General features: G+C 40.9%; 1 protein-coding gene across 1 annotated transcript; it reads left to right on the forward strand.

Moving 5' to 3' along the window:
* Positions 1-347: 347 nt before the first annotated feature.
* On the forward strand, positions 348-27,349 carry LOC117439038 (chloride anion exchanger-like). The gene is made up of 20 exons (XM_034074744.1): positions 348-475; positions 1,369-1,508; positions 3,137-3,247; positions 3,735-3,895; positions 5,654-5,818; positions 8,836-8,988; positions 9,845-9,927; positions 13,586-13,733; positions 13,891-14,004; positions 15,955-16,032; positions 16,120-16,215; positions 17,011-17,117; positions 19,147-19,216; positions 19,336-19,428; positions 19,541-19,636; positions 20,406-20,633; positions 23,529-23,583; positions 24,312-24,457; positions 24,822-24,881; positions 26,967-27,349. The coding sequence occupies exons 1-20, from the start codon at positions 348-350 to the stop codon at positions 26,985-26,987; spliced, it is 2,253 nt and encodes a 750-aa protein (XP_033930635.1). The 3' UTR covers positions 26,988-27,349.
* The last annotated feature ends 482 nt before the right edge of the window (positions 27,350-27,831 follow it).

Consider the following 27,831-nt stretch of genomic DNA (forward strand, 5'->3'; position numbering starts at 1 on the left):
TATTGATATAAAGGGAGGTCAGGTACTCTTTAAAACAGCTGCTAGCTATGGGTACTTTTTACTGAAGTACACTTCAAAGCCCATACCTCTTTACTTGTACGTTTAGTCAGTACTTTTTAAACACGAGTATCTGTACTTCTACGTGAGTAAAGGATGTGTGTACTTTTACCATCTCTGCCTGACACACACGGTGCAGATGAGGACTCTGCCAAGTCTGTTCCTTTGTTGTTTGCTGTTAATGTTATTTGATAATTGAGGTTCAAAGGCAGCACAGGACGCTCTTCCCTAACTTAATGTGATAAATATCCCTCAGATCCCCAGAGGGACGAGGCAGCAGAGAGGACACGATGCGTCCTGGAGCTCAGCAGTATGTGGTGGCCCGGCAGCTTTACTCCGAGGACTCCTTCACCGAGAACCATGAGAAGGTTTACCGCCAAAGAAAGACCATGTTGGACCACTTCAAGCAGTACTTGACGTAAGAAAAACATGCAATGCTTGTTTCTTATTGGTTTTTGTTTCCTAGGAGGGTTCTGACCTGTCATCAGAGCACAAGTAACCTTTGATGTTTGGCCCTGTGTAGAAGAGAGTGGGTTAACTTCCTGTTTCATGAGTTAAACGGTATTTTATTATCGTAAAACTTAACTATAACTTCCAGTACAACAGAGAAATATCCTGTCCATATAGTAACCTAAACTTTATGAAATGCAATTTTGTATTTCTATGGTGAATTATGAAGTAAAGAAGAATGTTTGGTTCTTGCTACAAATAATTATATTCAAAAATAAAGCTTTGGGTCCAATACTGTTTATGACATTTAAAACATGTAATTTCTCTTGTCTAGAAAGCATGTCCAGAAAGTAAGAGTCATGTTGAGCACTTCACTTTTTAGTCATGTTTTGGTTCATTTATTTGATCAAATCCATGTAGACAATTCTTAAGACTTTGTAAAGTGTAGTTTACTGTAAGTGTTTACATCGTTTTTTGACGGATTTCTAACCACTTATCATTTCAAATTATTACATATTTACTTGGTCATAGTAGCAGCAGCAGCAAATATGCAAACATGACACATTTTACCCTGTTCTCCCCTAGTTTAAGCTTTGGTTTAACCCAATTATCTGTCTTGCTTTCCGGCCTCCCACTCACCACAATGCAACCTTGACTTTGTGTTTCCGTATACAAATGATATATTTCATACTTACATAGAACTTGCTGATACTTTGAATATGATATAGTGTCTTTACTTAAATCCACTGGAATCCCTTTGATTATATTTTAGTTCTGTATCCCAAATATCTCATCAGATAAACTTGTTTAAAGCTTCACTGCAGTGAGTGTTTATTTCACATGGGTTTTCTATTTGTTTAGATGGGATGCCAAACGAGCCAAGAATGCTGCTCTCTCTCTGCTGCCCATCATCAGCTGGATGAAAATCTACCAAATCAAAAAGTGGCTGATCAGTGACATCGTGTCTGGAGTCAGCACCGGCCTGGTAGCTGTCCTACAAGGTAAACACGATTATCAACTGCAAGTGTTTCATATAATCTCATCTCTTTAAAAGGTAGGGACACACCAAGCGGACACCAAAGAACTGACACAGACGGACCCGACTGTTGTCTCTGCGTCTCGGCCATGTGTCGCACTAGAACACACCGCAAAGACTTCAGCCGACGGCCAAGAAGCACGTGCGAACTGCGCATGCGTGAGTGGCAATACCTCTCCTTACCAGCAGGCGGCGGTAGTGTGTATTCGTCATTCAAAAGAGGCAACAACCGGAAGACAGACTGCGTGATAACCGAGAGAAGAAGAACAGACGGCGTGATACAAACAAACAACAAATAGCGCGTGTTCCATGTTCACTCTACAGCGAGAAGCTCACGGGGCTTTCCCGAACCTGAGTCGAGAGCTGGAGATAAAGGAAATCTCAGATTTGCCTTCTTTTGTTTGGGTCCCTCACTTCCGTTTCGCTTCTCATGCACTGATTCGCTAAGATGAACAGCCAATCAGAGTGATTTCTTTGACCGACAGCCTTTGGTCGATTGGTTTTCGGCCAAAAAGGTGTCGGCACGGCTGAAAAGACACAACGGCGGGGGGGACACCGATCGGAGTAGGGCGACAGGACGCTCATCGACGGCCAAAATCAGCTTGGTGTGTCCGGGGCTTTAGGAAATGGTTTAGTGTCTCTACATGTCTCCATGCTTTAATGTTCCAAAAGCTCTTTATTTTTCTCATACTGCCTGTGCTGCAGCACCTCTTTTCACCCTCTGTCTGAAACCAGAGCCCAGTCTGCTCTGATTGGTTTGCTGCTCTGTTGTGATTGGTCAACTGCTTAGAGATGTCCCGCCCTTTAAACCTATCACGCACAATGTGTTGCCAATAGAAGTGCGAGTGTTACAAAGGGATGTTTTGCCTTTGCAGACCATTTACATGCACTAAAACCTAAGACAGACTACAGGACAGACAAAACCCCAAAAAGCTCGATAGGGCCTCTTTAAAAAAACGGTCCAAAAGTCCCCGTTTTTGGAACAATAGCTCAATCGATCCACCGAACACTTATCAGAGACGAGGACTTTCATGACGCAGTTTTACTGTACGCTCACTCAGACGTCTGATAGTGAAATGAAGATGAATCGTTTATCGTTATCAGTAACCTTGTCCCCACGCATCACCTGATCAAGAGAGGTTGACGTATGCATTTTTAATCACGTAGCGTTGGTATCGGTAGAAACAAAATCCTATGTTTGAGCATTCCCAGGGAGACAGATCTTGTTACTGATTAGCCTGAAGGGAAATCGAGGGGCTAGAAAATAACTATTTATTCTACTGTACACCTCTTAGAATGAAAATAAATCCTATAACCTGTTGCTTGGCTTGTCCTTATATTCCTTTGTGGCACTGTTTGATCATTAACACTTGATATCTGATAACCTCTCATCTACTGACTGAGTTCATCAAAATGATAATATGTTTATCTTGAGTTGCAGGTCTGGGTTAGTATAATAAAAAGCACCGAAGAAGTACAGAGCGTTCCTGTCGGTTTTGAGTGTAATCACAGCTTATAGCATCTATAAGAGAAGAGGAAACAACAGCATTATATTATAAATGTGTTCATTATATGCATGTTTTTGTGCCTCAGGTCTGGCGTATTGTCTGCTGGCCTCTTTGCCGCCCTGGTATGGACTGTTCTCCGCCTTCTTTCCCGTCATCATTTACTTTTTCCTGGGCACCTCCAGACACATCTCAGTGGGTAAGACCAGTTTAAATCCTGTCCCTAAAGCTGCTTTTAAAAAGCTACATCTGCTGTACACACATGCTTTACTCAAGTAGAAGTACAGATACTGGTGTTTAAAAATACTCTGGTGAAAGTAGAAGCACTGACTAAACTTCTTTACTTAAGTAAAAGTAAAGAGGGCTTTGAAATGCACGTCAAAAGTACCCATAGCTAGCAGCTGTTTTAAAGAGTACCTGACCTCCCTTTATGTTAATAGAACGATAATGTCATTGTTAGCTAATGAATGTTTCCATGCTGAACAACGGCAACATGACAACGTTGTAGAAAGTACAGGTATTTGAGTTCAACATGTAAGAAGTAGAAAGTACAGGTATTTGAGTTCAACATGTGAGAAGTCAAAGTAAAAAGTCGTCAGAAAAAATAAGTAGTGGAGTAAAGTACTGATACCAGAAACATGTACTTAAGTACAGTAACAAAGTATTTGTACTCCCCCCCTCTGCAGGTCCGTTCCCGGTGTTGTGTCTGATGATCGGATCGGTCGTCACCCGGCTGGTTCCAGATGTCGGTCCGCCTGCAAACATCACGGGGTTTGAAGGCCTGTCGATGGACGATCAGAGGGTCCTGGTGGCCTCTTCTTTGACCTTCCTCGTCGGCATCATGCAGGTGAAACGCACTACAAGTCATCCTCTTTCAACACTGTACAACATCATCTATTATAATAATCCTAAATTAAGTGTATAAGGGCATGAATCCCCTCCAGAAGTAGACGTTCTTTTTTGGGATTTTGACCACAGCACTGTGCACACCCTGAGCTATACAGGTGTATGCTCACATAAACCACCACGTCCTTATCATTAAATCACCATCATTGCAATATATTGTCCAAAATATAACCTCCTAAGTATTCAAAATCTTTACAGCCATCAAGCATTGGAATATGCATCCAATTACCTGTACCTTAAACCATGCACAGTCTTTCCCTCTATGCTCCTAAGATGCAAAACATGCATATTGATAAAGCACAACATAGTAAAACATGTATTGATATATTTTTGCTGGAGTGTATTTTATAGACTTGTACTTTGATCTATTTTTGTGCGATAGAGACGACGTAATGTTATGTTTGAAACTGCTCAAGGACTGCTGATAGATATGAGATATTAGCTCAAATCTGACATAGACCTTCAATTGAAACTACATTTCATTTAACCAGAGGTGGGAAGTAGTAGAGTACAAATACTTTGTTACTGTACTCAAGTTCATTTTTCTGGTATCAGTACTTTACTCCACTTCTTATTTTTCTGATGACCTTTGACTTTGACTTCTTACATTTTGAACACAAGTACCTGTACTTTCTACTTCTTACATTTTGAACACAAATACCTGTACTTTCTACTTCTTACATTTTGAACACAAATACCTGTACTTTCTACTTCTTACATGTTGAACTCAAATACCTGTACTTTCTACTTCCTACATGTTGAACTCAAATACCTGTACTTTCTACTTCTTACATGTTGAACTCAAATACCTGTACTTTCTACTTCTTACATTTTGAACACAAATACCTGTACTTTCTACTTCTTACATGTTGAACTCAAATACCTGTACTTTCTACTTCCTACATGTTGAACTCAAATACCTGTACTTTCTACTTCTTACATGTTGAACTCAAATACCTGTACTTTCTACTTCTTACATGTTGAACTCAAACACCTGTACATTTCTACTGATCATCATTCCATTGTTGAGATCTACTAGAATAGATTTAAATTGTTCCAAAATCCCATTGGTTTCTCACAGCATCTCTGTATAGTATGTGTATTCACTCTCTGTCCTAGGCTACACGCCTTGTTGGAGCTCCTGCCCCCCCCCTATGAGCCCACTGTGCTCTGATTGGTCAGCTCGCCCACTCTGTTCTGATGAGTCCACCACCATTACAGCGGAACATCAGTGTTTATGTGTTACAATGGCGTTTGTTAGCAACCAGGAAATGACACCAGTAAGGACAAACGGATGAGAATGCTGCGTGGGGTCTGGGTGCCGTGTTGGCGGGACGTTGCGAGGCTCGCTGCTGCGAGGAGCGGACAGTGTGAGCTGGATTACTGGGGTAGTTTCCTGGTTGCTGCGTGGGGTCTGCGAGACAGCGAGACATCACGAAACTCAGCCTGAACTCAGCCTGAGCACCATGGGCGCGGGAAGGGGGGGTGCTGAGGGGGCTGCAGCACCCCCATCTGCGAGGCTCCACTAGCAATTACATTTCGAAGCCCATACTTCTTTACTTTTACTTGAGTAAAGAAGTTTAGTCAGTACTTCTACTTCTACCAGAGTATTTTTAAACACCAGTATCTGTACTTCTACTTGAGTAAAGGATGTGTGTACTTTTGCCCTCTCTGATCACAACCCCTCTCTTTCTTCCAGCTGGCGATGGGTGTCATGCAGGTTGGTTTTGTTGTGATGTATCTGTCCGATACTCTGGTGTCCGGCTTCACCACAGCCGCTGCCATCCACATCCTGGTGTCCCAGCTCAAGTTCATTTTGGGATTAACGGTTCCTGGCCTCAGCGGACCTCTCTCTCTCATATATGTAAGTTCAGACCATCTCTCTCTCTCTCTCTCTCTCTCTCTCTCTCTCTCTATCACAGTCAAGATTCAAGATTCAAAGGTTTTATTGTCATTCTACAGAAAAGGTGGAAGTACTGTCACTTACTTTTGCAAACACCAAAATACATGACGTTGACCTAATACTCACATTCATTATATATGTTGAATAAATAGAGATTATCTTTTCAATGGCACTAAATTAAAAAAAATTAAAAATGGTTTTATACATAAATTGCTATTTATTTAAAATCGTCACTTTGATCATACATGGCAGTGGAGCCTATAGTTTTAATTTAAAATGTTTTTTTTTTCAATAAATAAATCTCATTCATATTTACATAACATTAAATATAACACTGGTAACAAAAAACGCAAATTATAATGAATAATATCCAATAAATGTCAGTCACCCAAAATTACGTCATTGGTGTTACTGCTCCCCAAACGCTTTTATTTTGAAGTACTGTGTAAGTAAGTGCCTCCTGTAACAAGAGATCCTTTGAGGCAGTGGACAAAGACATAAGGACTACTTCTTACTTTGTTTGCTAAAGGTGTAATTTTATCTTCAAATTGTACGTGCGTCTTTCAAGTCTGTCATTAGTGTTACTCATTGCATAGCCCTAGGGGTGAACATTTGAATGGGAACATGTATTGTATTGAAGAGTTAAACGATTTTGATATTGACTGAAGCCATATTTGGTCTGACACATTGCAGCCGTTTTGTTAAAATGGTAGTGTTTTCCAAATTGTCAGTGGTGTTACTCTTCTTCCTGGTAACACGTAACACCAGTGACGTTCCTATATAAATAAGCTTTGTATACAAATTATTAAAATAATACAAATACTTTAAGCTCTACTTGTTGTGGATTCATCAAGTTAAGAGTTAGTTATTGCTATTCAACAGGTTTTATATGTGTTTAGAAGGAATATATTTCAGCAGATTTGTATCACCCAGATTCCACCTTTTCCGTAGAATGACTCGAGTAGAAATGGCAATGAAATTCTTCTGACCTGAGCTCATCCAACAATGAAAGCCTTCGAAATCTTTGTGTAGCCTCCACCTAACTTGAGCCTTCCTACAACTTTAGGAGGTCTTTTGAAAGCACTTTTCCAACCATGGTGATTTGTTTGCAGTACCATGCACTACTAGAAACAGCTGGTTTTATTCTCAAGTAATCAAAATCACTTAAATTGATGTCAGGTGGGGGACCATAAGCCTGGTGTTTGATCTGGAAGTTGATTGGTTAAACCTGAGCAAGTTTATAATGGTTCACTCCAACCGGTTATTTCACTTATACATTTTTATTGTCCAGAATTTATTTTTATTTTTGCTTTGATTATGAGGGTGATAATGTGTACATACAGCTAAAAAAAAGTTAGATTTAATTTATTTTAATTTCCAGGGTGTAATGTGACGAAAGGTTAAGATTGCCACAGGGTATGATGACTTTCTATAAGCACTGTATGATAAGATACAAAAAGGTCAGGGAGCATTTCAAAGATTAAAGGCTTTTATTGTCATGTGTAGGCTACATACATAGGTACATTGTAGATATGTCAATGAAAGTCTTAGGTCACCGGCTCCTCCAACAGTGCAACACAATAAAACTGATAAAATACTACAAGAAGAGTCTATATACAAGTAATTGGAATATGATAGCAATAGCTCACGACAGGCCGTGGTATATGGTCATTATATCACAGTTAAGGGGCGTGGTTCGGCCCGACGCATATTGTGGCAATATGAAAGAAGAATACAAACTCTAATTTAAATAGTTTTTATTAGTAAATAATGATGTTCAAAATAAAATAGTCCCTCCGTTGCCGTCTGCACAAAACATAGTGTGAGGTGGTTGCTATGCAACAACAATAACAGCTAGCGAACATATTAGACAGAGAGCGTTGATCGATTATTTGGCTATTTATTTACTTTAATGTGTATGCTGCCGTTTATTGTGCAGCCACTGAAAAACTGTCCAGCATCAGTAGCTTGGCTTACGAGGTTACTTGTATAGGCTGAGGTTGTTCTAATCTAGGCTGTTGCTTAGCGTGGCGTGAATATTGCTCCACTTTCTCCGGTCCCCGAGATTGGGCTTCCCGTAGCTCTGGAGAGAGCTTTCGCACCTGTGGCCACTAACGGTCATCATGTCTCTGCTTTGTTTAAAGACCCGCATCAGAAAGCTTTTGAATGGTGCTACTTCTCCAGTTGGTCTGCCTGCTCTTCACGTAGCTCTGCATGTCGTCGTTTAGGTGCTTTTTTCTGGAGATAAACACTGCTCAATCCACTCCTCCACAGTAATATCAGAGCAGTCTCATAATACACACGTGCACACAGAAGGATTCAAACTTGTATTTCATGATCCACACTTGTGTTTTTCAATGCACACACAAATGTGTTCCGTTTCATATACATGTAAATAAAATCCAATTGCAGAAAAAGGTTTTACATAATGTATTTTTGATCCTCACATATTTGTTTTCCGTTTAAAACCGCTGCACCTGCAAACACAAACCGCTTTCTGTGCACGGATCGCTGTGCATTCGTGTGTGGGTTTTTTGAGACTCTCCTGACGGTCAGCCGATTCGTACTTGTAAATGTTTCTATCTATAGCCAATCAGATGTCTCCTCCATTCTAAGCCAATCACATCAGCGCGCCCCCGCGAGGGTATGATGTCTTGCGTTCATGACGTAGCGCTTCATGTACGCATTTTTAACATTTTACGTACGTAATGTAACAGCTGTAACGGTTGTAGCTTTTCCTCAGACGCGGAGGGATACTGACTTGTGAAAAGTAACTACAATTCTACCCGTAATATACGCTCATTATATCACGGCTAAGAACCAATCAGATTGCTTGATTTGACTTGTCCGTTTTATAATAGATAAATAATTAGTAAATTGCAAACAGATAATTGTTATGGATGTTCTTTCAAAAGTGCGGGTGTTTAACAGTTTTATGGCCTGAGTCCTGCATCTGTTTGACCTGCCTTGTTTTTCAGACGCTGGAGATCATATTCAAAAAGATCACCTCCACCAATGTGTGTGACGTGGTGATCTCCTTGGTGATCATGGTGGTGGTGTTCATCGTGAAGGAGCTGAACGACAGATTCAAATCCAAGTTGCCGTTTCCCATCCCTATAGAAGTTATCATGGTGAGAAACGTAACGCAACATGTCTCTAAAGCAGGGGTGTCCAAACTTTTTTCACCGAGGGCCACAGACAAATATACGAAGAACCGGGCCGCTCACTAGACAAGGCAAGTTTATCTATAGCACCTTCAACACAAGGCAATTCAAAGTGCTTTACAAAAAGGAAAGACATTAAGAAAATGGCATTTAAAAACAGTCATTAAAAAGAAAAGATAATAAAAGAAACATTAAAAGAAAAATACATGGATAAAAGTTACAGTGCAGTTTAAGATGTGAATAGTTCAATTAAAAACTAGAGGTATTTTGCCTCATAAGTTAAGTTTTAAGTCAGCAAACTCAATCAAATGATGCTTGAATATGCTTTAAGAACCTAAATAGTTTACTTTTTTTAGTTATAAGACGTGTTAGCAGCTCATCCCTTAAAACAGAAGCTTCAGATTGATTATAGCAAGAGGAAATATGAAGGGTTTATTTCAAGCTTGCTGTAAACTAAGATTATGTTAGAACATGTTTTCAACTTTAATTGACTGAATTTATTACAAAATTGGGATTATTAACACATGAATACTGTGTAATATATTTGAACATATATATTTAGAAGCACAATATAAGACAAGCAGAAGTTTATTATACTTAAATCTAATTTATTATACTTTTTTAATTTGCTGAGGGCCGTTTCAAGACGGTCCCCGGGCCGTAGTTTCGACACCCCTGCTCTGAAGCCTGAGTGAGGAGTAATAATGATACCGCTACTGTTTATCATTAATCAGATTTATGACGTTCTTTTATGACGCGTGTCATTTCAAGGTCAACTACTCACTCACTAACTGTAAGGAGTTTCTGTGTTGGTCTCATCCAGACGGTCGTCGCATGTGGAGTTTCATACGCGTTGGACTTCAAGACAAGATTTGGCATTGAAGTTGTCGGCTTTATTCCACAAGGGTAAGATTTGTGATTGATTGATTGATTGATTGATTGATTGATTGATTGATTGATTGATTGAGCTGCAGCACAGGCGGCATGCGAGATATAAAGGGCTTTTTGAACATTAAAGCATGTCCCAGTAGAGACTAAATACTAATATGAACCCGAAAATGAGCAGAATATGTCCTCCTCAAATGTCCCCTATTATACAAAATCCTCTTCTTCATGTCTCTACATCAACATGTGTCCCCTCTTCTCCATGTCTCTTCTACATCAACATGTGTCCCCTCTTCTTCATGTCTCTTCTACATCAACATGTGTCCCCTCTTCTACATCAACATGTGTCCCCTCTTCTTCATCAACATGTGTCCCCTCTTCTTCCTGTCTCTACATCAACATGTGTCCCCTCTTCTTCATGTCTCTTCTACATCAACATGTGTCCCCTCTTCTTCATCAACATGTGTCCCCTCTTCTTCCTGTCTCTACATCAACATGTGTCCCCTCTTCTTCATGTCTCTTCTACATCAACATGTGTCCCCTCTTCTTCATGCCTCTCCTACATCAACATGTGTCCCCTCTTCTTCATGTCTCTTCTACATCAACATGTGTCCCCTCTTCATGTCTCTTCTACATCAACATGTGTCCCCTTTTTTTTCATGTCTCTTCTACATCAACATGTGTCCCCTCTTCTTCATGTCTCTTCTACATCAACATGTGTCCCCTCTTCTACATCAACATGTGTCCCCTCTTCTTCATCAACATGTGTCCCCTCTTCTTCATGTCTCTTCTACATCAACATGTGTCCCCTCTTCTTCATGCCTCTCCTACATCAACATGTGTCCCCTCTTCTTCATGTCTCTCCTACATCAACATGTGTCCCCTCTTCTTCATGTCTCTTCTACATCAACATGTGTCCCCTCTTCTTCATGTCTCTCCTACATCAACATGTGTCCCCTCTTCTCCATGTCTCTTCTACATCAACATGTGTCCCCCTCTTCTTCATGTCTCTTCTACATCAACATGTGTCCCCTCTTCTTCATGTCTCTTCTACATCAACATGTGTCCCCTCTTCTTCATGTCTCTTCTACATCAACATGTGTCCCCTCTTCTACATCAACATGTGTCCCCTCTTCTTCATCAACATGTGTCCCCTCTTCTTCCTGTCTCTACATCAACATGTGTCCCCTCTTCTTCATGTCTCTTCTACATCAACATGTGTCCCCTCTTCTTCATCAACATGTGTCCCCTCTTCTTCCTGTCTCTACATCAACATGTGTCCCCTCTTCTTCATGTCTCTTCTACATCAACATGTGTCCCCTCTTCTTCATGCCTCTCCTACATCAACATGTGTCCCCTCTTCTTCATGTCTCTTCTACATCAACATGTGTCCCCTCTTCATGTCTCTTCTACATCAACATGTGTCCCCTTTTTTTCATGTCTCTTCTACATCAACATGTGTCCCCTCTTCTTCATGTCTCTTCTACATCAACATGTGTCCCCTCTTCTACATCAACATGTGTCCCCTCTTCTTCATCAACATGTGTCCCCTCTTCTTCCTGTCTCTACATCAACATGTGTCCCCTCTTCTTCATGTCTCTTCTACATCAACATGTGTCCCCTCTTCTTCATCAACATGTGTCCCCTCTTCTTCCTGTCTCTACATCAACATGTGTCCCCTCTTCTTCATGTCTCTTCTACATCAACATGTGTCCCCTCTTCTTCATGCCTCTCCTACATCAACATGTGTCCCCTCTTCTTCATGTCTCTCCTACATCAACATGTGTCCCCTCTTCTTCATGTCTCTTCTACATCAACATGTGTCCCCTCTTCTTCATGTCTCTCCTACATCAACATGTGTCCCCTCTTCTTCATGTCTCTCCTACATCAACATGTGTCCCCTCTTCTTCATGTCTCTCCTACATCAACATGTGTCCCCTCTTCTTCTTGTCTCTTCTTCATCAACATGTGTCCCCTCTTCTTCACGTCTCTTCTACATCAACATGTGTCCCCTCTTCTTCATGTCTCTTCTACATCACTATGTGTCCCCTCTTCTTCATGTCTCTTCTACATCAACATGTGTCCCCTCTTCTTCATGTCTCTTCTACATCAACATGTGTCCCCTCTTCTTCATGTCTCTTCTACATCAACATGTGTCCCCTCTTCTTCATGTCTCTCCTACATCAACATGTGTCCCCTATTCTTCATGTCTCTTCTACATCAACATGTGTCCCCTCTTCTTCATGTCTCTTCTACATCAACATGTGTCCCCTCTTCTTCATCAACATGTGTCCCCTCTTCTTCATGTCTCTTCTACATCAACATGTGTCCCCTCTTCTCCATGTCTCTTCTACATCAACATGTGTCCCCTCTTCTTCATGTCTCTTCTACATCAGCATGTGTCCCCTCTTCTTCATGTCTCTTCTACATCAACATGTGTCCCCTCTTCTTCATGTCTCTTCTACATCAACATGTGTCCCCTCTTCTTCATCAACATGTGTCCCCTCTTCTTCATGTCTCTTCTACATCAACATGTGTCCCCTCTTCCTCATGTCTCGTCTACATCAACATGTGTCCCCTCTTCTCCATGTCTCTTCTACATCAACATGTGTCCCCTCTTCTTCATGTCTCTTCTACATCAACATGTGTCCCCTCTTCTCCATGTCTCTTCTACATCAACATGTGTCCCCTCTTCTTCATGTCTCTTCTACATCAACATGTGTCCCCTCTTCTTCATGTCTCTACATCAACATGTGTCCCCTCTTCCTCATGTCTCTTCTACATCAACATGTGTCCCCTCTTCCTCATGTCTCTTCTACATCACCATGTGTCCCCTCTTCTCCACGTCTCTTCTACATCAACATGTGTCCCCTCTTCTTCATGTCTCTTCTACATCAACATGTGTCCCCTCTTCCTCATGTCTCTTCTACATCAACATGTGTCCCCTCTTCCTCATGTCTCTTCTACATCACCATGTGTCCCCTCTTCTCCACGTCTCTTCTACATCAACATGTGTCCCCTCTTCTTCATGTCTCTTCTACATCAACATGTGTCCCCTCTTCTTCGTGTCTCTTCTACATCAGCATGTGTCCCCTCTTCTTCATGTCTCTTCTACATCAACATGTGTCCCCTCTTCTCCATGTCTCTTCTACATCAACACATGTGTCCCCTCTTCTTCATGTCTCTTCTACATCAACATGTGTCCCCTCTTCTTCATGTCTCTTCTACATCAACATGTGTCCCCTCTTCTCCATGTCTCTTCTACATCACCATGTGTCCCCTCTTCTTCATGTCTCTTCTACATCACCATGTGTCCCCTCTTCTTCATGTCTCTTCTACATCAACATGTCCCCCCTCTTCTCCATGTCTCTTCTACATCAACATGTGTCCCCTCTTCTTCATGTCTCTTCTACATCAACATGTGTCCCCTCTTCTTCATGTCTCTTCTACATCAACATGTGTCCCCTCTTAATCGTGTCTCTCCTACATCAACATGTGTCCCCTCTTCTTCAAGTCTCTCCTACATCAACAAGTGTCCCCTCTTCTTCATGTCTCTTCTACATCAGCATGTGTCCCCTCTTCTTCATGTCTCTTCTACATCACCATGTGTCCCCTCTTCTTCATGTCAGTATAACAGTATACTAGGGGACCTTTAACATTAGGGTGCATCTGTCCTCAGGTACGAGCCTCCGATGGCCCCGGACCTGGACATCTTCCAGGAGACGGCAGTCGAAGCTTTTCCAATGGCCATCGTGGGATTCGCTGTGGCCTTCTCCGTGGCAAAAGTGTATTCTGTAAAACATGACTACACCATAGATGGAAACCAGGTGTGTGATATACACAATGTTGGGAGGAAGTACTCAGATCCTTTACTGAAAGTACAAATACTCTTGTCTTGAGTAAATGTACGTGGTTACTTTCCACATCACAGTAAAAGCTACAGGTCGAATCAGGATTCAAATAAAAAGACGTGTTTTTCTGTAGGAGCTGATCGCTTTCGGAGCCAGCAACATCTTCGGAGCTTCTTTCAAGTCTTTTGCTGCGAGCACAGCTCTGTCCAGGAGCGCAGTGCAGGAGAGCACAGGCGGCAAAACACAGGTAAAATAATATATAGTAATATTCTTTTAATTCACGTAGATTCTAACCCTTGCAAAGATTTAAATCTGAGACAAAATCCAACAAGTTTGAGCCATGGCGATCCCATGTTTTGTTGCATCAAAGTGTCAAAGTACTTTGTAGCATACTAAGATATTTTGGGGGAAATTTGGAAACATTGAGTTCAGTTGGAAGAGTGTTACACGTTTATTAAAATATGTATCTTTAGCTAGAACCAGCAGCCAGTTAGCTTATCTTAGCACACAGACTGCAAACTGAATAATGTAGTTTTACTTTTCTTTACAAATTAGACAAACTAAGTGAAACGTGTGGATTAGCGAGCTTTAGAGGTGCCGTCAGGTGGACTCTGTTAGCTTCAGAGAGAGCCAGACTTGTTGTTTGAACAATGTTTTTAAAATTATAACTTATTAATTGTGCTTTATTTCACTAAAACGCATTTTAACTTAAAGGTGGGGTAGGTACGTTTCAGAAACCGGCTCGAGATACACTTTTTGTTATATTCCATGGAATGCTCTGAACATCCCGATAGCAATGAATATCTGAAGTGCTTTGACAAAAAATACATAAAAATATTTCGTCTGTAGAAGCCGTAATACTGTAAAAAGTACAAGGCCTACCTGCCTGTCAGCCTTCAATCGGGGCACACACTTATCTCGTGCCCTCATTGGTCATGTGCGCGTTCGTGTGTGTTGGGGGAGGGGCTCTGTGAGGAAGTGGCAGATTTTCTCCGGTTGTGTATTTTCAAATTCTAGCGATCTCGAGCCGGTTTCTCAAACTTACCTACCCCACCTTTAAGTCGAGGTATGTTACATTACATTACATTACATGACACGTCACTTGTTAGACGCTTTTATCCAAAGCGACTTACATACTCAACACTGAGGGCAATCCCCACAGGAGCAATTTGGGGTGAAGTGTCTCAGGGACACAACGACATGCTGACTGCAGTGGGGTTCGAACCTGGGACCCCCGATCTGAACGCACAACCCACTGCACCACACGCCTCCTTGTTCAGAACAAGTTCAAAATCGTTCAGTTGTCTCAGAGCGGCGTGGAAACCTGTTCGCATGAGTCGAAGGGTTTCCAGTTACATTTAGCATGATGGGAAAAGCCTATTAACGTTGGTTTTCTCCCGATGCTACCGAGAACCGAAAATGGAGATAATTTGCTTCACTTCTGCTGATAACCTCACAGGGTTGAAACCTGAGAGAAAACCTTCTTACAGAATAACTACATATTGTATTTGCTATTGCAACTCCATTGGAGCGTACTGTATTCAACATGTGTGGCAGCGAGGGAAGATTGTGGTTATTAAAATATGTCACTTTGGCTAGAACACACAGCCAGTTAAAGGTGGGGTAGGTACGTTTCAGAAACCGGCTCGAGATACACTTTTTGTTATATTCCATTGAATGCTCTTAACATCCCGATAGCAATGAATATCTGAAGTGCTTTGACAAAAAATCCATTAAAAAATGTCATCTGTAGAAGCCGTGATACTGTAAAAAGTACAACCAATCCGTTTAGCCGGCCCGGCTAAAGTAACTGGATGGCCTACCTGCCTGTCAGCCTTCCCTCGGGGCACACACTTATCTCGTGCCCTCATTGGTCATGTGCGCGTTCGTGTGTGTTGGAGGAGGGGCTCTGTGAGGAAGATTTTCTCCGGTTGTGTATTTTCAAATTCTAGCGATCTCGAGCCGGTTTCTCAAACTTACCTACCCCACCTTTAACATAGCTTAGTACAAAGACTCAAACCTTTTTTCATGAATTACATTTTAAAGTGTTAACTACCGATCTTTTGGATGTGCTGGTTATGTGGCAACATCTTGCAGCATAACTACTTTTGTATTTTACATTTTTCTGCTTGGGTTTTCCGCACACGTGACACAGAGAGAGTGTTACCGCCAAACATACCTGTCCTGTCCTTTTCAGGTAGCAGGTTTACTGTCCGCTATTATCGTGATGATCGTCACATTGGCCGTTGGTTTTCTCCTAGAGCCGCTCCCAAAGGTAAACCGTCTCAATCTACCGACATGCGGGGGAAGTCTCTGGAGTCTAAACTCAGCGAACATAACCTTTGACCTCTTATTTTACCAGTCTGTGCTCGGAGCTGTGGTCATCGTCAACCTGAAGGGCATGTTGATGCAGGTTCGAGACGTCCCTTACCTGTGGAGGAGGGACAAACCAGACTGTGTAAGTACTCACAAAGACAGTACAGATACAGTATCACTGTTATATGCAAATATATATAATATAATCAGAAAGTACAATATATAATAGTTATTATCAACAAAGCATAAGAAGAGAGTCCAATTAGAAGCCTGCAATATATTCACTTTGCCAAATATCTTACAACAGGTGACCATTTCTCTAAATACAATTCCATCTTGGGGCGGTGGTGGCGAAGTCGATAGGGACTAGGCTTGGCAACTGGAAGGTCACCGGAAAGACCAAGTGCTACCGAGGTGTCCCTGAGCAAGGCACCGTTCCCCACACTGCTCCCCGGGCGCCGTACATAATGGCAGCACAATGCAGAGAAACCGTTTCGTTACATGGTACCTGTACTGTGTAATAATGATAATAATGTACATTTAATCTAATCTAATCTTGAGTTATAGTTTCGCTGTTATATTTTCCATACAGTTTACAACCTTAAGTCTTTGGTTTAAACACTTTTTTTGTACAAAACAACCAAAAAGAAATAACTTTTACAACGACAAGAAATAACAAGCATGAGTTCACAGGTCCGGCTCAGAACCATTCAGGGTTTCTAAATAAGAGTTTTAGTTTAGATCAACTTAAATATGTCAGCTCATCATTACAGTTATTCCACAGACCTTTTGTTGAGATGAAGTTTAGAATTTGTTCGTAGGGATGTTTTTTTTTAAATGCCGTTTCCTCTCAACGTGTGTATGTGTTCTCTGCGTGTGTCCCTGGGCATTATGAGGTAATTATTGATTTGCGGCTTTGAACCATCCTCTCCATCAGGTGGTGTGGTTAGCTACCTGTATTGCATCCATCTTTTTGGGGCTGGACTTCGGGTTGGCTGTAGGTCTCGGGGTGGAGCTGATCAGCGTGGTGCTCAGGGCTCAGTTGTAAGTATCTGGATGCTTTCATTTTGATCTTACACACTCCCCCCCATGGATAAAGACTGCAGGTGGAAATTAGCTATTAGCAAAAAATCTGGCATAATTAATCTCTTCTCTTTTCTGAGATGAATGGATTGGTATGCATGGTCCTTGTTGAAATAAATACATAATAACATATACCCAGTGACTGGCTGATGAGTGACCCCTTTATTATTCTAAATGTCCATAACGGTCTATTATATATATTGATTTATCTGTCGCTAGTGTCTGTATATTTCTATACTCTCCAGAGACCCACCCATTCATTTTTGTCCTCTGTGGTGCACATTTGTTTTTGGTCCATTACTTTGAGGTTATCCATGCCACAGCATTAAAGGTGGGGTAGGTAAGTTTCAGAAACCGGCTCGAGATACACTTTTTGTTATATTCCATGGAATGCTCTTAACATCCCGATAGCAATGAACATCTTAAGTGCTTTGATACAAAATCCATAAAAAAATGTCATCTGTGGAAGCGGCTAAAATAACTGGATGGCCTACCTGCCTGTCAGCCTTCCATCTGGGCACAAACGTATCTCGTGCCCTCATTGGTCATGTGCGCGTTCGTGTGCGTTGGAGGCGGGGCTCTGTAAGGAAGTGGCAGGTTTTCTCCGGTTGTGTATTTTCAAATTCTAGCGATCTCGAGCCGGTTTCTCAAACTTACCTACCCCACCTTTAAGTCCTGTATTCCTGGGCTTTTCAAACAGACATATGTGGGGGTGTGGCTTTGAAAAAGATATTTTCATTGCATTTCAAAATGGCGTCCATCAACACAAGCACTATTTGTAGAAAGAGAAATGGTAAGTTTGTAATTACCAGTGTTGTGAGTTCAATATTTTAATTAATTATAGTAAGGGAAGTTAGGAGTTAGTGTAGTGAGTTTTCAGAACACTGTAATACTTATTTGATGTTTATGAATCTCCTCTGAGGAGGACATGTCATGGGGATTTGCTAACTTTTGATCCCCCCCATTTTACACAACACAAATGGAGTCCACTATGGGCCAAACTAACACGTAGGTTTCTGTAGGGTTCATGGCAGACGGATGCAGTTGGAACACATACATCAAGTGCCTCAAGTCAATCAGGAGAGACGGTTTTGATGTAAGAATACATATTTATTGCAGAGATACACAAATGAATGTAATGGTGATGTTGGCGATTAGGCCCCGTTGTGCAGGAAGTATCATTCGGGAGGGGAGAACCGATCCGATGAAACCCCCCGGGGTCTAAACACTGGTGGTGGTGAATGGATAGTGCGGTCGGTCTGAAGGGGAGGGGCTTAGCTTGACCCTGGATTCAGAGGGACGGGAGGTGAAAAGGGCTGGAGGAGGGTTGCGTCGAGTCACCTGAAATGACAGCTGTCAGAGGGGGGATAGCAGACTTAAAAGGTTTGGCAGAGCGCTATGATAGGCTCTTGGGAATAGAGCGAAGTGATTGGTTAAGCTGGAGAGTGACGCCCCGATCACTTATTGAGAGGAGAGAGAGTAGTTACATGGGAATAGTAAATGAAGAGTAAAGACGGACTTCCTGGTTGAACTTACGCTGAGCTTCAAGTGTCAGATGTATCTCTGCATTTCAAGAAAGGATGGATCACTACAAATGAGGGCTCAGTACTTGTTAGTCATTATGTTAATACCACCTTAAAGACTTGTGTGATAAAAAAAGAGGACATTTTAAACCTTTTTCTTTCTGGGTCTCAGGAGGATATTAAAGCGTCTTTGAGCATTATGAAAAGCGCTATAAAAATCCCATTTATTATTATTATGACTGATCTATCTATAGTGTAGTCAATTGCTATACTCCTTATAGTGTCCATGGTGTAAATACATCAGTTTGAAAATATACAGTATATACACATGTGACGATATAAATTCGTTGTTTTAGTACTTGTACTCTGGCAATGACAATAACATTGAATCTAATTTAATCTCATCCAAGTCCATAGTGCTGCAATTATCGAATTCAAAAACGTTATTAATTTGTATTTATGTTCAGCCCTCGCTGCAGTGTGCTGGCAAACATCAAAGGAACTGATATCTACAGAGACAGAAAGGACTATATTGATGTAAGTCACACAAGTTAAAGAGGCCCTGTCTTTTCCATTTCCTGTAGTGTGTTATATACAGTAGGTTTGTGTGCATGTAAATGGTCTGCAAAGGCTAAAATCCTAAAAACTCTCTGCAGATACATGAGCCGGAGGGAGTGAAGATCTTCAGGATACCGTCACCAATCTTTTTTGCCAACATTGACTTCTTCAGGACCAAATTAGTGGAAGCTGTAAGTACAACATATGGATGTATTTTCTCTTTTTTTGGCACTCAAATTAATATCTGAAACTTAACAATTTGTGTTTGTCCCACACATCTCATTCACACTAATGTCTCCTCAGGTTGGATTTAACCCGTTGAGAGTGTTGAGAAAGAGAAACAAAGCGGTGAGGATGATCCGGAAGCTTCTTAAGAAGGGAGACCTTCAGTGGACATCGGTAAGTAATAGCCTTGGACCTCAGTGACAACAACAACAACACACTTTCACAATCGCCAATGGCTCAGTATATCCTTCTTTTTTTTTTTACACCGTCATGGTTTACCCTACCTGCTTTGGTTTGAAATCTGTTCAGGTTTAGCAGTGATTAAATACATTTTATGACACAATAATGGACCTTAAACCTGCATATTTTCAAATATCCAAGTCCAATTGTATAGAAGTCTATGACAAAATAACCCCATACTGTATCTGTCTTTATCTATTACCTCAGTAAATATTTTCCTACGGGGGTTTCTGGTCTTAATCTCAAGTTCTGAGTCTTTATAACACATCATGTTTTTTTCTTTTTAAATGGTCCTATATTGAGTGAAATAAATTATTTATCGCGGTAGGCTTTAGGGCGGGGCTTCCTTATGATTGACAGGTGGCTGCCAAAGACTCTTGGACTCTTATTTTTTCACTAGACAAAACCACTGATTAAAGGCAAGGCAAGGCAAGTTTATTTATAGAGCACTTTTCAACGCAAGGCAATTCAAAGTGCTTTACAAAAAAAAAAAAAGACATTAAGCATTAAAAAAGAAAAGCTAATCAAATAAACATTAAGGAAAAATACATGGATAAAAGTTACAGTGCAGTCTAAAATATAAGTAGTTCAATTAAAAGCAGCGACAAAAAGAAAAAGATTAAAAGCTAACTCGCCCATCTAAGTGCTCCATTCAGCTATTTTAATGACTACAAAGTGCATGAACAGTGTCTTACCGTTACAGACAGGCTTCACAAATGCGTCCTGTAGACCCCTCAAAGAGTTGGAGGATGAGAGCAACATTGAGGAGTTGGACCTGCCGACCGACTTTAAGGATCTTCCCACTCGGATCGACTGGAACGCCGATCTTCCCGCAAACATCAGCGTTCCCAGAGTGGATCTCCACAGCCTGATCCTGGACTTCGCTGCCGTCTCCTTCCTGGACATCTCCGCTCTGAAGGGACTCAAAACGGTGAGTTGCAGTTATTTCAATGGGCCCTACTTTAGTTTTTTTGTGCATGTAAATGGTCTGCAAACACCTCCATTGGACTCCTTTGTTTACCCCCGTAACATAGTGACATCACTAAGTAAATAAGAGCTTTTTGAACATTAAACCATGGAGACATGTCACAGTAGAGACACTACATATATACACCTGAACATCAGCAGGAGAGGACTCTTTAAAGTAGAGACACTACATACTGATATACACCTGAACATCAGCAGGAGAGGACTCTTTAAAGTAGAGACACTACATACTGATTAGTGTTGCACAGTGTACCGATACTTGAAAGGTACCGCGATACCCTGCCGTTAAAAACGGTACGATTCCTCCGTTTCATTAGTATCGGTACTTTAAGAATGACCCGGAAAAGTACTCCCGTGAAAAAACGCCGTTTAATAAGAGCCGTGTGTGTTCAGCGCTCTGCTTCCACTCCTTGCACTGCAGCCGTGCCTGCAGTCCCGCTCCTCTCAAGCACGTTCTAAGTCCCTCCCCTCTCTCTTGCACGCGGCCACGCGCTAGCTGCCAGAGCATGTGAGAAAACGAGAAGCATGGCTGCAAGTGGGAGTGCAACTGCCGCTGCGCCTCGGCTTGTTGACAAAAAAGACGCCAGAAGTCTGTGAACGGGCCGTTCAGGTGTTCAGAGCAGAGCTCCCTGTCGGAGCAGCAGAGCGTGATGTGCACTGAAAAGTGTTTCTGTCGCAATATTATCGTTGAGCAAACTTAACTAGCAAACTAGCATCACTATCTGCTAACGTTAGCTTTAGCCTTCGTTTTCTATTCGTTTTTTTCATAGGCTATAAACGGAGGTGGTATAAGTAGCCTATATATCTTGTACTTGAGTAAAAGTAGAAGTACCCAGGTCTTGTACTTGAGTTAAAGTAGAAGTACCAGAATGTAGGAACAATCCTGCAATCAAAATGTTCCTCAAATAAAAGTACAAAAGTATTATCATCAAAATATAGTTAAAGTAGCGACAGTAAAAGTAGAAGTGCTCAGGTCTTGTACTAGAAGCACCAGAGTGTAGGAATACTCTGTTACAGTAAAAGTACTGCATTCAAAATGTTCCTCAAGTAAAAGTATTAAAGTAGCGACAGTAAAAGTAGTCATTGTGCAGATTGGTCCATTTCAGAATAATATATATGATATGTTTTATAATGATTGATCATGAAAGTGTTCTCAAAGCTGGTAAATGTGCAGCTAGTTTGAATGACTTTGTAGACTGCAGGGTAGCTGGTGGATTCACTCCAGGTGGAACTAAAGTCTGATTTAACACTTGATTATATTTCACATCATTCATCCAGATCTGTGAAGTAACTAAAGGTATTAAATACATGTAGTGGAGGAAAAGTACACCATTATTTCTGAACTGTAGTGGATTAGAAGTGCAAAGTAGCAAAAGAAACATTGAAATACTTAAATAAAGTACAAGTATCTCAAAATTGTACTTGAGTTTATGAATGTAGTTACTTTACACCAGTGGCTATAAAGATAGAAAGACTAAGCCTTGCACAGAGGCATGAAAATACATTTTCAAAATGCTCAACAGTGCTGCCAAAATGTTAAACTCACTGCTACACAATTAAAATAAATGCTTTTATATATATTTATATTAGATGTGACTCTTTGGCGTTTCTGTTCTTAGTAACACTGCTGCTTTAGTTGTTCTGACTGCTAAAATCATCTGTTATTCCTAATTTTAAAGCCGATATTCCGTGTTTCCCTTTTTTTAAGAAAAGTATCGAAAAAGAATCGGAATCGCAATTCTTGACTTGGTATCGGTATCGAAACCAAAATGTTGGTATCGTGACAACACTAATACTGATATACACCTGAACATCAGCAGGAGAGGACTCTTTAAAGTAGACACACTACATACTGATATACACCTGAACATCAGCAGGAGAGGACTCTTTAAAGTAGAGACACTACATACTGATATACACCTGAACATCAGCAGGAGAGGACTCTTTAAAGTAGAGACACTACATACTGATATACACCTGAACATCAGCAGGAGAGGACTCTTTAAAGTAGAGACACTACTGATATACACCTGAACATCAGCAGGAGAGGACTCTTTAAAGTAGAGACACTACATACTGATCTACACCTGAACATCAGCAGGAGAGGACTCTTTAAAGTGGAGACACTACATACTGATATACACCTGAACATCAGCCGGAGAGGACTCTTTAAAGTAGAGACTCTACATACTGATATACACCTGAACATCAGCAGGAGAGGACTCTTTAAAGTAGAGTCACTACATACTGATATACACCTGAACGTCAGCTGGAGAGGACTCTTTAAAGTAGAGACTCTACATACTGATATACACCTGAACATCAGCAGGAGAGGACTCTTTAAAGTAGAGACACTAAATACTGATATACACCTGAACATCAGCAGGAGAGGACTCTTTAAAGTAGAGACACTAAATACTGATATACACCTGAACATCAGCAGGAGAGGACTCTTTAAAGTAGAGACACTACATACTGATCTACACCTGAACATCAGCAGGAGAGGACTCTTTAAAGTAGAGACACTACATACTGATATACACCTGAACATCAGCAGGAGAGGACTCTTTAAAGTAGAGACACTACACACTGATATACACCTGAACATCAGCAGGAGAGGACTCTTTAAAGTAGAGACACTACATACTGATATACACCTGAACATCAGCAGGAGAGGACTCTTTAAAGTAGAGACACTACATACTGATATACACCTGAACATCAGCAGGAGAGGACTCTTTAAAGTAGAGACACTACATGCTGATATACACCTGAACATCAGCAGGAGAGCACTCTTTAAATACATTTAAAAAATAAATCTTCTTGACCTTCCCTTCAGGCGCTGAAAGAGCTGATTCGGGTTGAAGTCGAGATCTACATTGTGGCTTGTGATAGTAAGTATTAAACTGCAGTTTCTAAAGTCATTGCAATTGTTTAACTTCTAGCAGACACTTAAACACACGTTTATTGTGTGTATCTTCACAATAAAGTATCTTCATGTGTTTCTAATAAACTCTAAATGTATAATTATTGCACACTTCACTTTTCCAGTTCCTTGCAAAATGTAACAAATGTATAACCTCAAATATGTTCTACCGCAAGTTGCTTATGCATTAATTGTCCGGCCCAACAACGCACTCCAACCCATGCATCTTTATTCCTCACTTGGTTGTGTCTGGTATCAAAATGCAATTAAACAATTTGAACTGGAAAAGATTGATTTAAGGAACATTTCTTTTGAACTGATACAAGCTTTTTAGGAGCGTGTTGCTTTTAGAAGAGATAGTGGCCAACATGCATGACTGATATAATCCTTACGGCCCGTCCTCACTACAGCTTCGAGAGCTGGCGTTTCAGGCTGCAAAAGTTGAGCAATGTTCAACTTTTGAAGCTTCTGAAGCTTTCGGTGGAAGCGTCAGCCAATCAAATCATACGCCAGTACAAGCTGTAGCCAATCAAACCGCTGCTTGTGTGTCAGGGGCGGGAGATTCATGTGATTGGTTGTTGGTCGAGCTTCAGACACGTCCAGCTCCGAGCTTTTTTTGAAGCTGTCGTGTGGACGGGCCGTAAGTGTCATAAATTCTGTTAGTGCTTTGACTTCTTCCCTCTTCCCTCCCTGCAGCTTACATCCTTCAGAAACTGCACGACTGTTCCTTCTTTGACGATGAAGTTCTGCCGTCGATGTTCTTCCTGACGCTGCACGACGCCATGCTGCACATCCTCCAGAAACATCCAGAGGCCACGGAAGAGAAGTCTCACTACGACAAGGTGAGGAAGACACACGGAATTAGTTGGTTTCTTTCCGTTAACCGTCAAGTGAGAAATAAGTATTTTTTTGCGTGTGTCTCTCTTAGTGTCCTAAGATACTGTTATGTTTGGCTGTGAGAAAAAAAGATATATATTATGATGAAGGGCAGACTTGTATTTATTTGTGTTTTTTAGAAAGGGGCAGGTCACATAAGATTGTATTCTTCTCCCTGCTCCTTTTCGCTCGATGGTAGAGTCATGTTTTGTGGCAATTATTGTACATTTGGTTTTGCGTACCATGAGCGGGACAAATGAAAATGAAATGAAGTTAAAGACAAAGCGCTGGGCATACAGAATATACTCACCTCTTCATGTTGCTCTGCAGATAATAACATCAGTCACAATTCATCACCCCGGCGGCAGCTTGCGGAGCAGAGATCCACACGTACGTATCTGTTTTTGTAACCATTTCCTTTTATCTATTGGTTTGTGTTTATTTTAATCGAGTCCCCTCTCGATGAGACAGAGCAAGGACGTTGACAGCCTTTCTGTTTTAACGACTGCTACACTACCAATAGCTTCCCATTCACTCGCAAAGAATAGAAGTCAACGGGAGGCGAATGTACATTTTGTGTGAACATGACTTGAAAACCAGGCTTGGAGAGTAACGGATTACAAATAACTGCATCATGTAGTCAGGATACAAACACTCTATTATCTTACAGATACATAAAAGAGAGATTACAACATTGGGGATTACAATGATATGTCGTAAAGCACATGCATTTAAAACAAGTTAAACGAGTCTCAAGTGAAACCGTAGTTCATCGTGTGGTTCATCATTATGACCTCTGCTTCAAAGTGGGAATGTCTCCACCTACTGCCGGTTTGAAACAAAAACTGAGCTTGTATTAAATGTCAGCCAACAGCCCACTTCCTGAATATGCTTAACAGAAAGCAGGTTTTTCTAAAAAGCAAAAACAAACTGAGCAGAGGACACATTTTTGATAATAAATATGTTGTTCTCTTGTCTTAAAGAAGTATTGATATGTATTTTCACTTGTATTGCATTTGATATTTAGGTAATCCAAAAGCGTTACATTGCTTTTATATTTTGATACTCAAATGTACTTTAATAGGTTACTGATTAGTAATTAGTAATTGTATAAAGAAACCCTCCCAAACCTGATTGAGACAAACAGTAAACTTAAGGTCCCGTGTCATGGCCATTTCTACTGATCATAACTCCATGGTTGAGGTCGACTAGAATAGATTTACATTGTTCAATGTTCCAAACTCACATTGGTTTCTCACAGCATCTCTGTAAAGTATGTGTATTCACTCTCTGTCCTAAACGGCTTGTTGGAGCTCCTGCACCCTCCCCCCCCCCTCCTCCCTGTGAGCCCAGTGGCCGTCTGCTAGACAGCCAATTCATGGACTTAACCTAACGGCTCCACGGATTGGTCCATTTGGACCAATGGGTCCATTTGGGTATGGGCACGCCACAGTATCCGGGAAGAAAACAATGGAAGAAGAGAAATGTCCATCGAGGCGTTCTGGGGCAGCAGACAGGTCTTCTCTGTGTTAGAGCTGTACTCGCTACAGGGTGCACTTTGAGGGTTTGTGACTCTGCAGACCGTCTACATCAGGGGTTCTCAAAGTTTTGATGAGTGAGGGCCAATGTAGGTACCCAATATTGGATTGAGGGCCGCCCAAGAAAAAACGGAACACAAAATAATTCCAAAACAAATCCTTTCTTTATTGTACTAACCAATTATACATACAGTATACATTAAGAACTTGCAGAGGACACACAGTTGGGTTATCTACAGACAGTGACTAGCTAGAATCGCTAGCTAACTCCCGTTTCTGATTCTGATAACTTACAACAGATTTTCCGCTTAACCGCAACTCGCGAGATGCCTAGTTGCCATGCAACCAGTAGTCGCCATGCAACCAGTAGTCTAGCAAACTTTCCACAAGCTGTCATTCATAATTTAGGAATGACAACCCAGGGGGCGCAGTTTTACCATTCTTAAATTCCATTCTAATTCTTACTAGACACAACCATGGAGGATTAAAATATAACGCATGCATTTCAGCGTGTCATATTAACTATCGCGGACCGCCAGAAACATTTCAAAGGGCCGCCATTGGCCCGCGGGCCGCACTTTGAGAACCCCTGGTCTACATGCAGAACAACCTTCATAACACAAGGGGACGGGTGATAACCTGAAAAGCATGACATGGGACCTTTAATAATGGTTAATAGTGAGTTAAATGAATGATAAAAGCTCGTTAGTAAAGTCCTATCGATCTGATACATCCGATTTGAAAATGGGAAAACTAGCAGGTGACGGATTATTTGTATCGCTGCGAGTTCAGGAAATCAGGATGCCAGCAACGCAAAAACAACGCAAAAATATTCCTGTATTCTGAAAATGTATAAATATAATGCTAAGCTATGACGGCTAATTGTCTTAGCTTCATCCCATGTGTTTTAGAATAAAATGTCCTCCTCCACCCACAGGCTCCAGAGACCAAGTTCTAACTTCCGAACGAGAAGAGGATGATTCCACCAAAAAAAAAAAAAGACCAAAGAGTAAATGTTTTACAAATCAAGCTGTCCAAAACACTGATGTGACGACACACTGTCTTTGACTTTATCCCTTCGATGATCTGAGTTTACATATACAGTGGTTACTGTAAAGTAGGAAAACTCATTTCACGGTATTGATGTTTTTTTATACTGTATAGTGAATTTGTGGAAAATGTAGGTGCAATATATATGTTTTTTAGTATTTCCTTGATCATGAGAATGAACTGACTTCTCGGCACACGGGGAGCAAAGCGAAAAAGTGAGTGAATGTGCAGCGACTGAAATAAATATTGTATCTCTCTAAATTATCACAATCAATGTTTCTGTGTGTGTTTTGTAAAATATTAATTCCCCAAATGTCCACCTTGATTTGGAAGCTACCCTGATACTGTTCAAAGATACAGTACATGTACTCAAGTCCTGTACTTAAGTATAATGTTGGGGGTACTTGTACTTAACTTGAGTATTTCCATTTGTTGCTACTTCTACTCTACTACATGTTTTTGACACTTGTTACTTTGTACATGAATAACATGTTGTTGTACTTATATGATATACATTTCCTACTGCTGTTCTACACACGTGTGCTCTATAATGACGAGTTACAACATTAAAACACTCAAATATAAAAGGGATAACAACAGTAATATGATATCTTATAATCATACAAAAAGTCTTTCTGACAATGAGTACTTTTACTTTCGGTACATTTAGCTGATTATACTTCTATACTTTTACTTAAGTAGAGGATTCAAGTACTTTTTCCCCACTAGTACACAACATTGCCCTTACATCA

This window comes from Pseudochaenichthys georgianus, chromosome 23 (assembly GCF_902827115.2).
Source record: "Pseudochaenichthys georgianus chromosome 23, fPseGeo1.2, whole genome shotgun sequence".
NCBI lineage: Eukaryota > Metazoa > Chordata > Actinopteri > Perciformes > Channichthyidae > Pseudochaenichthys > Pseudochaenichthys georgianus.

What these genes read in the sequence shown, in the direction of transcription:
- LOC117439038 (XM_034074744.1), top strand. Translation starts at nt 348, where the DNA reads ATGCGTCCTGGAGCTCAGCAGTATGTGGTGGCCCGGCAGCTTTACTCC. An exon ending in CTACATTGTGGCTTGTGATA is followed by an intron (nt 23,584 to 24,311) that starts GTAAGTATTAAA and finishes CCCTCCCTGCAG; the next exon opens with CTTACATCCTTCAGAAACTG. An exon ending in TGCGGAGCAGAGATCCACAC is followed by an intron (nt 24,882 to 26,966) that starts GTACGTATCTGT and finishes CTCCACCCACAG; the next exon opens with GCTCCAGAGACCAAGTTCTA.